Source organism: Myotis daubentonii, chromosome 15 (genome assembly GCF_963259705.1).
Source record: "Myotis daubentonii chromosome 15, mMyoDau2.1, whole genome shotgun sequence".
NCBI lineage: Eukaryota > Metazoa > Chordata > Mammalia > Chiroptera > Vespertilionidae > Myotis > Myotis daubentonii.
The window spans coordinates 39,795,880-39,808,449 of record NC_081854.1 but is presented as its reverse complement, the minus strand read 5'-3'; the positions used below and the strand labels follow the sequence as shown (position 1 = coordinate 39,808,449).

The window sequence follows — 12,570 nt, the reverse complement described above, 5'->3', positions numbered from 1 at the left end:
TAGCCCCTATCCTACAGTAGGGTGTAGTATAAATTTTGAGTAAATTCTGAATTTTAAAAATAACTTTTTATTTGTAAGAAACATTTTATCAACACAAACACTTATCTATTTCTATCTGAGAGGCCATTTAGTCTACCAGTGTCTATTGGTCCTGTTTTGAACACTATACATATTGTTATGTCTATAAAAATAATTTTAATCTTATTTAACAAAGCGTTAGAAGGGTACCATTTCTTTTCCATGAATACACGTTTAGTTATTTAACCCAGTTTGTAGATTAAAAAAAGTCTTTCTATAATGAAAGGTGATATGTAAAGGGAGAATTTACACAATGAACCTCAATGGCTTGACTTGGGGGTTAAATGACAGTGAGCTTTCGCATAGTCACAACCACATCAGCTCTGGACCCTTAATCCCAGTTTTGAGGAGGACATACAGCAAGGCTCCCTGGATCTGCTCCCTGGAGGTGGGGCTCACACACAGTCAGGGAGCCCCCACCTCTAATGGGTAACAGCCATCAGGGACCAGGGGGAGGTTTGGTCGCTCACCCATGAACGATAGTCCTGTTGACCAGCTCAGACTGCAGACAGTTGTTTGGGTACAAGCAGATCCATGCTTCTCCTGGGTGGTGGCTTCGGGACCTGCCATTTACACCTGAACCCCAGCTGCCTGCTTTCTGGAGGTCAGACTCAGGAACAGAGTACAATTGGAGAATATATGCTTCCAATATCACACCCTAAAAGGGCTTCAGAAATAGCAAACTATGCAGAGGTCTTGACTACGCTTTTTTTTTTTGTAAAGAAATACTTTAGGGTCAGGGGAACCCTAGCAATCTTAGAAAAATAGCAAAAATAAAAGTAACTTTTACATTTGTATACCTTTTAAATTCCCAAATGTATCATTCTCTTATACTCATAAGAAATATATATATAACCATCCTTTAGTATCCATGGGAGGATTGGTTCCATTACCTCTGCAGGTACAAAATCTGCGGATACTCAAGTTCCTTATATACAATGGCATGGTGTTTGTATATAACGTATGCAATTCTCCCCTATGCTTTAAATCATCTCTGCATTACTTATAATAACTAAGACTACGTAAATGATATGTAAAATAGCTGGTATATTGTATAATTTAGGGCATGATGACAAGAAAGAAAGTTTGTACATGGTCAATACAGATGCAACCATCGTAGGCCTAACTACCTACCTAGTACATGTCAGCAGCAAAGGAACTTCCCCCCCTGAATATTTTCCATCCCTGTTTGTTGAATCCACAGATGCAGAACTGTTAGATACAGAGGGCTGATTCTAGTAATTTATTTTGTTCTTACATGCTATACCTATTGACATAGCTTCCAAAGCATTATTAAGTAGAGTCTTTTAAACATAAATCTGTATACTAGCTCTGTGCTAAGCACTTAAGCATGAATTACTATTTATTTATTTATTATTTTAGAAGTTTTATTGAAATAGGAAAGGGAGAAACTGGAAAGGAATACAGAAGAAAGAAAGGTAATTTGGCAAAGTGTCAGAAATATTTTCCAGAATCTTTCAAATAGGCATCTAGATTCTAAGTCTTTAACTATCTCTGAGGAGCAGTCGAGATGAGAAATAAGAATAAATGTTTGGAAACAATGAATGCAAGGCATGATTATTTTTTTAAAATTGTAAAATACAAGGTGTAATGAAGTCAATAAAATCATCCATATCCTCATTGCCAGCCATTCATTGTTATACAACTATTTTACATAATTACCTTCACATACACACACAATAAAAAACAAAATGCAGGATATAAAAGCTATTCCTATTCCACTAATTGTTTATATATTAATATGTATTCATTTATCAAAATGCATCTACAATTACTTGAAAGAGTATTATATATATCTGTGAGTATTTTATTCAATTCACAGCTAAGTCTCAATGATTTTATAAATTTATATGTGTTTAACATAACTTCTCCCTGAATTAGTATTTAAACTTGTATGTGTGTGAATGTCTGTGTGTAAAGAAGGTGTGTGTGCATGAAGGGTATGGGAATGACCTTATAACAGTGTGTGAGCGTGTATGGATGGTGTGGACCTGTGTGAATGTGTGCCTGTGTGTGTGCATGTGTGTGCGTTAATGTGTGAAGATTGTGTGGGTATTTGTGTAAGGATATAAGGTATGCCAGTGACTTTATGAATGTGTATGTATGTGTGAGACTGTGCAGTGACTATGTTCTAAAATTAATTTTAAATTAATATGTATTTAAATTAATCCTCATAAAAACCCTAAGAACCTGTCCTTAATTGTATTTATTTCTTACAAATATGGGCACAGATGCTCAGAGAGGTTGGCTAAGATGGCATGGCTGGGAGGCAGAGCCCAGCATCAACTCTGAGCCTTCTGGTTCTGGGAAAGTCCCTCTGAACTGTCTACCTGCCAGGCCGTACATCTGCCTCGGTGCACATTAACATGCATTGTGGTTAATGTGTAGTTGATGTATAATAAATGCAAAATTTAATGGTTTAATAAATTGCAATGAAAAACAAACAGAAACATTAAAATATATTTAACAATTGGATAGGAATTAAAACAATGTTGCTTTTTTTACTGTAACTAAGTTGGATCAAATCTGTGCATAATGCTGTACATCCATTTATATATATGCTCATGCTCATATTATGCATTCTGTCACACACATACACACATGTGCTCATCACACACATATCCCAAAGCTCCCTACCATGCACAACCCTTATGTCCACATGCTCCTTATACATACATTCACATACCTCCTCACACATTAACCCATACACACACACACACACACTCATATACAAGTACACTATCTCTTGCACACACAGTCTTTACACACTCACTTATAAACTCATAAGATCATTCCCACACTTACTACACGCACACAGTTTCCTTAGACGCACACATAAACACACCCACACTGTCCACAAGCCCTCCCCTTGTCCGCTGTGGGAATGCAGGGGAGGTGGCCCTACGCCCAGGGAATCCGGGTGGGGATGATCGAGGGGAGAGGGCAGAACTGCAGCAGGAGCTGCATCTGTGTCCCCATGACCATGTCCCCATGTCTTGGCAGAAACCCAGGTGGGCTGGGGCAGTGGGTGACAGTCGTTAGGGAATAAATACTAACTAAATCGCTTGGACCTAAAGCACTTATTAAACAAAAGAATTAGGTATATTTTGACATCATCTTTTTAAGAATATCTGCTGGTAAGGAAGGCCACCATTGATTTCAGGTGGTCACCATGATCGAAGGACCCATAGGCATCTATCTATTCAGTTTTCCTAAATGTGATCATATTATATAGGCTTTTACTTCAATATCCTTATTTCTAGCCATGTTTTACATTGTATCAAAGTGTTTTGAAATTTCTTTGGAATAGACAGGGAATCGGGTTAAACCAAAACTGTACACATCACTTCAGTTTGGGGAATGTTGATGTATGTACATAGTTTGTTCAAGTTCACCAGCAAGGCAGGTAATGATGGAAAAGTCTAAGGGAAACGCTAAAGAAAATGGGTTCATGGGTTGTTTTACTTTGTACTGGGATGATTGGTGAAGAGAAAAGTGTGCAACACAATTGTTTAGAACTTTTACTGAGGAACAGTACTTCACTAAACAATGTGATTTGTTATAGATTACAGCTAATAGTCAAACAGAACTACTATATGATGAATTGAAATAAAATCCACAATCCAGTGTTTCACTTTGTAGTTAAAAAATGTGAAAAGTCGCGTCTGACTAACAATCACGGAATATGGATCTGAATCTTTTTGTAGCAGATCAGTTAGAAATAACACATGCATGACAATAATTAAAGATTCATTCTTTAGAAATTTAGCTTGTCAGCTTATGTCTGCCCCCCTTTAAAATACGGTTTGGGGTCTGTTAAGGAATAGATTGCTTTGTCCTCTTCTGATGACTAGATAGGATTGTTATTGTTTTAATTTCAAAAATGTTCCTCTTCTGGGTTGTCACTGACTTGAAATGCTTCAGGTATTAAATACATACCAAACATTCTTTGAATGGATTCCCGTGAATCTATAAAAATGCTGAAATATATGTAAACTTAATTGGCAGGGAAAATACTCATATATTTTTGAATTTTTAGAAGACAGGTTGTAAAAGAACATGAATGTTATGATTATACACACATATACATACACATAAATAATGCATATATACACACAAACACATAAACATGTATGTTTACAGTGGTAATTTTTATGCATTGAGATTGTAAATGATATTTCTTTTCTAGTGTTTCCTGAATTGTTTGATTTCTATACAGTGGACATTGACTTTTTATCAAGAATAATCAATAATGTTCTTTTTAGTTAAAGTTGGAAAAATCCTATAAGCAAAACTTGAAGTTTGCATCCTCAGTTTTAATAAAGGAGATGGCAGAAAGGCCATCCTAAATACATTCTTGGCAGGTTTTGTGGTTAATTTATTTTTTAAATCTGGTATGAATTAGAACATTTAAAGCCTTGGATACACTATATCATTCAGTAATTTTTTTTCACTGTATCCTAAGCCAAAATATATACCTACTACTTTCACTTAAAAAGCATTTGGGGTCCAAACAACTTTATTAGTGTTTCTGTCCTAACAATTTATTAACTCTTTGAAAAAGTCACTTATATACATATATATATTTTAATATTTTTCTTTTTAATTAAAAATGTTTAATTGAAAACAATGGATTACTTGGTAATTGCACGTGTTTACTGTTGGGTACTGTACAGCTTTTCAAAGCCTGGGATCAGATCAGACACTGCCGCTCTCATGCCTTGTTCACTATTGATTTCACGTGATTCTTATTTTTTATCAACTACTAAAGGTTCAGCTTCTCAAAGAGAGGGTGTCATTAAAGGAATGTCATTAGTATCTAATATTGAAAATGAAATGCCTCGAGCAGTAAGTCACGGGGTATTTGATAGATGCTGAGTGCGCCTGTCTTTCTCTTTTTTTAAAAAAATCTTTATTGTTGAAAATATTACCTGTCCCCTTTTTTCCCCATTGACCTCTCCCATCCCGCCCCCAATCCCCACCCCAGGCCTTCACCACCCTTTTGTCTGTGTCCATGGGTTATGCATATATGCATACAAGGTCTTTGGTTGATCTCTTCCCACACACCCACCCTCCCCCACCTTCCCTCTGTGGTTTGACAGTCTGTTCAATGCTTCTATGTATGCCTGTCTTTCTCTTAAACATTTAAATATCCTGGGAGCCCCTGACACAGTGCTTGGAATCTGTCTATACCCGTGGCTGGCAAACTGCGGCTCACGAGCCACATGCGGCTCTTTGGCCCCTTGAGTGTGGCTCTTCCTAAGCCTTAGGAGCACCCTAATTAAGTTAATAACAATGTACCTACCTATATAGTTTAAAAAATTTGGCTCTCAAAAGAAATTTCAATCGTTGTACTGTTGATATTTGGCTCTGTTGACTAATGAGTTTGCCGACCACTGGTCTATACCATATACCTTCCACATTCCCGAACGTAGACACAAGTGAATAAAGATGTCATTCCCTCCTACTTCTTCCTCTCTTTTCTTTATTTTCTCTTCCTTTACATAATCAGTGTAGTAAATCAGTATGATTAAACGTTATTTTATGTAAGCTGTAGATATTTCTGGCAACATATTGAATTGGTTATAATGTTACTTAGGCAAAGAGAAAGGGCTCGATAGAATAAGACATGTTGAAAAATAAGCAGCCATAACTGCCCGAGAATTGGTTGAAATTTGATGAATTCATTGACCTAAGGTTGAGTTCTGGGATTAACGTGCTTTAATGACAGATGGAGTAACCATTAGTCATGTTAAATTTACTCTTCATGTTATGGTTGACATTCTCCTTTCACAGGACCATGGTCATGTGATCAGTGTTCTGTATCTCAGGGTGAAAAATAGTGCCTATGTCTGCACTTCTTTTAGGTGTTTGCCCAACTACTGTGAACACGGTGGGGAGTGCTCCCAATCCTGGAACACCTTTCATTGCAACTGTGCCAACACGGGTTACACAGGAGCCACCTGCCACAACTGTAAGCCAGACACCTCTTCTTCTTGCCTCTGTTCTGACTTCCTCGTTCCATCTCCCTTTTCATTGCTGTGTAAATGTATGCCCATGTATGTGCAACCGTGTATTGGAAGGCACACACCCAGGTCTTAGCATCCAGTTGATTTCTAGTTGTCCCAAATCATTTAATTCTGATTGCCACCTTAGTAAGTTGGTACCATTATTATCCCTAACTTACTCCTGAGGTGACAGGGAGAGATTAATCACCTTACCTGAGGCATCTTAAAGAGTTTGAGCCACAGCGTGGATGTGAACGCCTGCCTGGGATCACAACCAATACTCTTTTCCTGTATCATAAGCCATGCATTTGTTCTGATGAAATGTTTGTGTGTGTTGTAAGACTCATGCCATTCTTTCATCCAATTTTTTGATTCATATGATGAGGACACCCAAGGGCATTATTCACAGTCACCAGCCTCACCCGCCTTGGTCTCGTCACTGGGCACTATTTTGGACTCTGGCCAGAGTTGAGATCAGAAGCCTGGGCTTCCAGCCCTGGGGGCTCTGCGAGGGGCTGCTCAGAGGTCATGCTCAGGGCTGCAGCCGGGTCGCTCCTGGGCATCACCTTACCGAGGCTTTCTCAGATCTGAGATCATGAAGAATGCTTGCTGTCCCTGAAGTCACATCGCACTGTAACCAGAGGCCAAAATTCTCGACCCAACTCACCCAGCTAGTGAAGGGACAGCCTGTGTTAATTGCCATATCCTCCATCATCCCATGGTAGTAACTAACTCAACACAGAAAGTCAAGTGAATGTATTTTGATGGACTCATTATTTGTCTTTAATTATTATCAGTGACTGAGTTTATTATTATTATTTTTATTGATTTCAAAGAGGGAGAGAGAGAAACATCAACGATGAGAGAATCATTGATCAGCTGCCTTTTACACACCTTCTATTGGGGATCAAGCTTACAACCCAGGCATGTGCCCTGACTGGGAATAGAACCGTGACCTTCTGCTTCATAGGTTGACACTCAACCACTGAGCCACTCCAGCCAGGCATCAGTGACTGAATTTAAATATAAACCCAAACAGCTCTGAGGATAAAAGCCAAATGATAAATAAATAAGATATTTTCATCTGTGGCCCACAATTTGACCCAATTATTGAGTTATTAGGTTCTTGAGCAAATAGTCTAAATGAAGGTTTGTTTTTTTAGTGTTTTTTGTTTTGTTTTGTTTTTTTGCCAATAACCATTCTGAGAAATGGGGCCAGGATGACAAGTTGTTTACTGGTTATTGTGAAGCCATCACTGTCTTTAGCATGAGTAGAAGGAGAGGAAGGAATAGAGTCTTTTAAAAGTTCTTATTAGAAAATATGACTGGAAAGCAATCCATGCTTCTATTTTCGTCTGTGTAATACATAATAGGAAAAAATAAAACCATCAGACTGTGCAGGAATGAAGAAGTAATTTTGCATGATTATCTGAAATTTTGTAACACTGAGCAAATTAGTTACATTATTTCATATTGTCTAAAACTCATTAACATAATTTTCAAAAATTTAGAATAGATCAGGGAAGGACATTCAGGGGATGATTTATTTCTCATTTCACAGACTAAGAAGCTTGATGGACATTATCAGTACATTTGGCCAAGTGTTCAGTGAGATTGTACGATATATACAGGTGTTAATATCAAACCTTGTACAAGGAAACTATATAATTGTATAATGGAAAACATCCTATTATGGATCAAAATACATTGCATCCACTTGGGGACATATTTCATATAAATATTTCTTCTGCTTTGAATTTTAATTATCTTGATTTCTCATTACAGAGTATTATAGAAAGTTTATTTTGTAAATTATTAAACTATTGTTGAAGAGCTTTATAAATTATATTTGTTTTATAAAATAGGATTTTATCTATAGATAATTTTCTGCGAGAAAGGAGAATAGTTACAACATTATTTGAAACTTTTCTATTGCTGTGGCTATCAGCAGATGATTTAAGGAGATTACACTATTGTACTTCAGATATTAGGTTATTATGGATGTTGAAAGATCCATTTGGATGGAAGTCTAAAATTATACTTATAAGTGTCTTAACATTTAAAACAACCACTTTCTCTTTTGTGCTCTACCTAATATAAAAATAAACTGAATTTTCATTTTGACTGAGTATTCTCATATTCCTTTAGTGATAAAAAAAAGTCATAAAATTCAGCCTCATTCTCCTTTTTTTCTATCTAACCTGCTTTCATCCATACCAGTTCTTTTAAAAAAGAATGAATTTTGTTTTAAAGTATGTTTTACCTTTTCTTCGGGTCAGTAATATACTTATCATTCTATTCCATTTATGATAATCCATCTTTTTACAGCTATCTATGAGCAGTCATGTGAAGCCTATAAGCACAGAGGAAATACTTCAGGGTTTTACTATATAGACTCAGATGGAAGTGGTCCCTTAGAACCATTTCTTCTCTATTGCAATATGACTGGTGAGTTAATCAGCTTTCATTTAATGGTAATATTTGCATGAATGCTTTACACATAAAATTAAAATGAAGCAAGTAGAAAGTTGACCTAATTTGCAATTTGATTAAAATGTATGTTGTTCAGTAGAACTAACATAAATCTTTAAAAATAGTTTAATAATAGTGATGTAAAATGTTGTCATTATTTTCTGTGTATGTGGTGTGTGTATAGAACATCTAATAATAAATGTATTTCGTTAAGTCCCAAAACAAAAAGGATAGACTTTATTCTCTAAGAAATTGAAGCATGTAAAAGCCTTGAAAAATATTTACTTTTTTAATGTAGGTAAACATGAAGTTTATTCTTGAATTCCTTACTTACACATCTTATAAAATAAAAGCGTAATATGCAAATTGACTGAACTGGAATGTCTGGTTGCTATGATGTACACTGGCCACTAGGGGGCAGACACTCAACGTAGGAGCTGCTCCCTGGTGGTCAGTGCACGCCTACAGGAGGAGCACTGCTCAGCCAGAAGCTGGGCTCACAGCTGGAGAGTGCAGAGGCAGTGGCAGTAGCCTCTCCTGCCTCCATTGTAGGCGGGTGGTAAGGAGCAAGGGGTTCCAGACTGGGAGAGCCCCGGACTGTGAGAGGGATTCTGACTGATGACTTAGGTCCGACCTCCAGGGGGATTGGGCCTAAGCCGGCAGGCGGACATCCCCCAAGGGGTCCCAGACTGTGAGAGGGTGCAGGCTGGACGGAGGGGACCCCCACTCCCCCCAGTGCACAAATCTCATGCACTGGGCCTCTAGAACTTAAATAAGAATGAATAGTCATGGAAATATATTTGATTAAATTCAACATCTGTTCATGATAAAAAAAGAAAATAAATTACCAATAGAAGGAAATGGCCTTAATTTGTTAAAGACTCCCCACAAAAATCCCAAAATATATAACACAGTTTATGGTGAAATACTGAAAGCTTTACCCTGTTACCAGTGTTCACACAAGGATGTCTACTGTTATCACTGTTTTTCATGGTCTCGGAGGTCCTAGTCAGTGCAGCAAAGCAGGAAAAATAAATGAAAGAAGTGAGTGCTGGAAAGGAAGAGCTAAGATTCACATTATTTGTAGATGACCAGATTATGTATTAAGACTAGTCTAAATAATCTACAGGTAAACTACTAAAATTTAGGATGATTATTGGATACCAGTAATATAAAAATTAATTGATTTCTGCACACCAGCAATAAGCAATTAGAAAATGCAATTTTAGATTTATTTTTAATAGCATAAAAATCTTGAATACATGGTAATAAATCTAATGAAAGATGTGCAAGGCTTCTACATAGATAAGTATGAAATGATCTTGAGATCAACTAAGATCCTAAATAAATGGAGAAATATATATAAAATTTTCATTGATTAGAAAACTCAATATGGTATAAATATCAATTTTTCCCAAGTAGTCATTGATTCTGTGCAAACCTACATTAAAATTCCAGCAGGCTGTTTGTTTGCTGGTTCTGTAAGTGTTTAGGTGAAAATGAGCAAGCAGTTTCTAAAATGTATCAACAGATTTGAAGGAAATAGAGGATTCAAATTAATTTTGAAGAATAAAGTTCAAGAACTCAACTGCCAGATATGAAGACATTATACTGACAAGCTAAATAAGGCAGTGTGTGATTGGCACAGGGATTAGCAGCCAAATGGAAGGGATCAAGATTCCTTTGCAACCAGTGGTGCTGGGGAAATTGTGTCTAAAGTTTTAAAAAGAATCTTGATTCCTTCAGCATCAAACGCAAAGGAATGGATTCTAGATGAAGTGGGTTATCCAGTATAGTAGCCATTAGTAAACAAGTGCCTACTTAGATTCAGACTTAATTAAAATCAATAAAACTAAATGAATTGAAATAAATTTTACAAATTTAAATCAATTCATTAAATTAAGATCACATTAAATGTCAGTTCCTCTGTCTCACTGCTCACATTTTAACTCTTCAATAGCCACCTACTTCAACATTTCAGAAAATTTCCTATGGATAATGCTGTGTCAGGAAGTTAGAGTTTTGTGGAGCAAGACAACAGAAAAAGGCGAGGTGAAATGGAAGGGTTTGGAAAGGTGGATTTACTCCTTAAACCAGGCAGCGAATATCGGGGGTAAGAGTCTTTCAGGTGTTGGAAAGAGCAACTGCTGAGTCCTGAGAGGGGTGATGTTACCAGACGTGTTCAGAAACCAGCGAGTCCCACATGGCTGGACTATGGCATGTAACCGAGTGGTTGAGGAGGAGAGTAGAAGAACCAGCTTGGGTGGGGCAGGAGGCGAAGAATCATGGGGTCCAGACAATTTTGAAAGGTCTCTGGTCTTACTCTGAATGAGATGAGAAATTGGAGGGTTTTAAGCAATGGTGGATGAAATCTGATTTCCTTTAATAGGATTATAATTGCTCCTATGTTGGGAAATGCCTCTTCAGGAGCAGGGGTGGAAAGAAGTATATATGCACCATGGGTTACACACATACTGTAAAACATATACAGGTGTTGTCAAAACCCCTATTTCTTTCTATATCAGTCAATATCTGTCTGTCTATCAAAAGAGTTAGGAAACCTGTTTGGAGATAGTTCAAGAAATCCAGGAATACAGGCGAGAGCAGGTGATGGAGGCTTGCGCTGGATAACAACGAGGCAGATGAGGGAGGAGGTTCCATTTTCTCTTCGTATGTGCGAAGTGTGGGAACACAATAGAAGCGAAAAACAACACCACATTTGAGTTGCTGTAATTTGGGATGTGGTCAGAAAACGTTTAAGGTGAAACTCGGGAGCTCAGTGCCACACATTTGAGTTTGAGATTCTGTCACACGTTCAGATGAGACACAGAGAAAGCCGTTGAGCATGGGGGCCACAGCTCCTTTGTATTAATGTGTGGTTCTAAAAACTGCAGATGGGGGTAAACCTGGGAAACAGATTTGGGGGGACATTACTCTAGAACGTGTCTAGAGATTTTTTTCATATAATGCAAACAGGTGGCATCTATTTACTTAGACAAACACTGGAGACACTCTGTTGTGGCCCATTCTGGCTGCTCTAACAAAGTTCCAGACTGGGTAGCCTATCTATATGTATAAAAGGCTAATATGCAAAGTGTCCCCTCAGGAGTTCCACCGGGAGACCGGGAGTGTGATTGCTTGCTATGATGTGCGCTGACCACCGGGAGGCAGCGTAGAATGAAGGAAGGCCCCGATTGGCCCTGATCACCCGCCAGGCCTAGGGACCCTACCTGTTAACCAATTTCATGCACCGGGCCTCTAGTAAACAACAGAAATTTATTTCTCACAGTTTTGAAGACTAGAGAGTTCAAGGTTATGGTGACAGAATAGTCAGGTGAGGGTCCTCCACTGGTAGCTCACTTTTTAATACCTTTAACCATTACAACCTAAAAAAAAAATACAGACAATCTCTTTTGTATGGACACTTCCCTAAACTATGTTAAAGACTGAAAATTCTTTCCTTAGCTTGGGGTGGTGAACACAACACAGCATATAGATGATATGTTGTGGAATTGTGCACCTGAAACCTGTATCATTTTGTTAACCAGTGTCACCCCAATAAATTCAATTTAAAAAAAGAAAATTCTTTCCAAACAGAGTATTCTAACTATAATTTTAAAATGATTGGCCAGGCCAATAGGAATCCAAGTGTCTGACACTATAGAAATATAGGGGTCCTTTTTCGCTCCACTAAAGCCGCTGCTTTATCTAAAATGAAATAGTTTTATATTCAAGAAGTTCCTCATCAAACATTGCAAGCGGACAGTTGTTTCAGTGGGGGAAAAATGATGAGGGCTAGGGCAGTGGCTTTCACACTTTTGTGAAAATGATAATTGTGTGGCTTGCAGTCACCCTTGCCCGCTGCACAGCTACCGAGCCTCCTGGCTTTAGTTTCACTGAGTCAGGAAGTTTAGACCGAGGCCTGGGTCGCTGCTTCATTAACAAGCTCCCCAGGTGATTGTGAGATACGGGCGCCTAAGACCCTCCAGTG

The 12,570-nt window shown here is 37.8% G+C and overlaps 1 protein-coding gene across 1 annotated transcript in view; it reads left to right on the top strand.

The window, feature by feature from the left end:
- The window catches only part of CNTNAP4 (contactin associated protein family member 4), a 246,084-nt gene that overhangs the window by 174,595 nt on the left and 58,919 nt on the right, over positions 1 to 12,570 (top strand). Inside the window, exons 11-12 of the mRNA XM_059667397.1 lie at positions 5,967 to 6,073; positions 8,436 to 8,555. Of these exons, the coding sequence (XP_059523380.1) occupies positions 5,967 to 6,073; positions 8,436 to 8,555 (227 nt within the window). The remainder of the gene's footprint in view (positions 1 to 5,966; positions 6,074 to 8,435; positions 8,556 to 12,570) is intronic.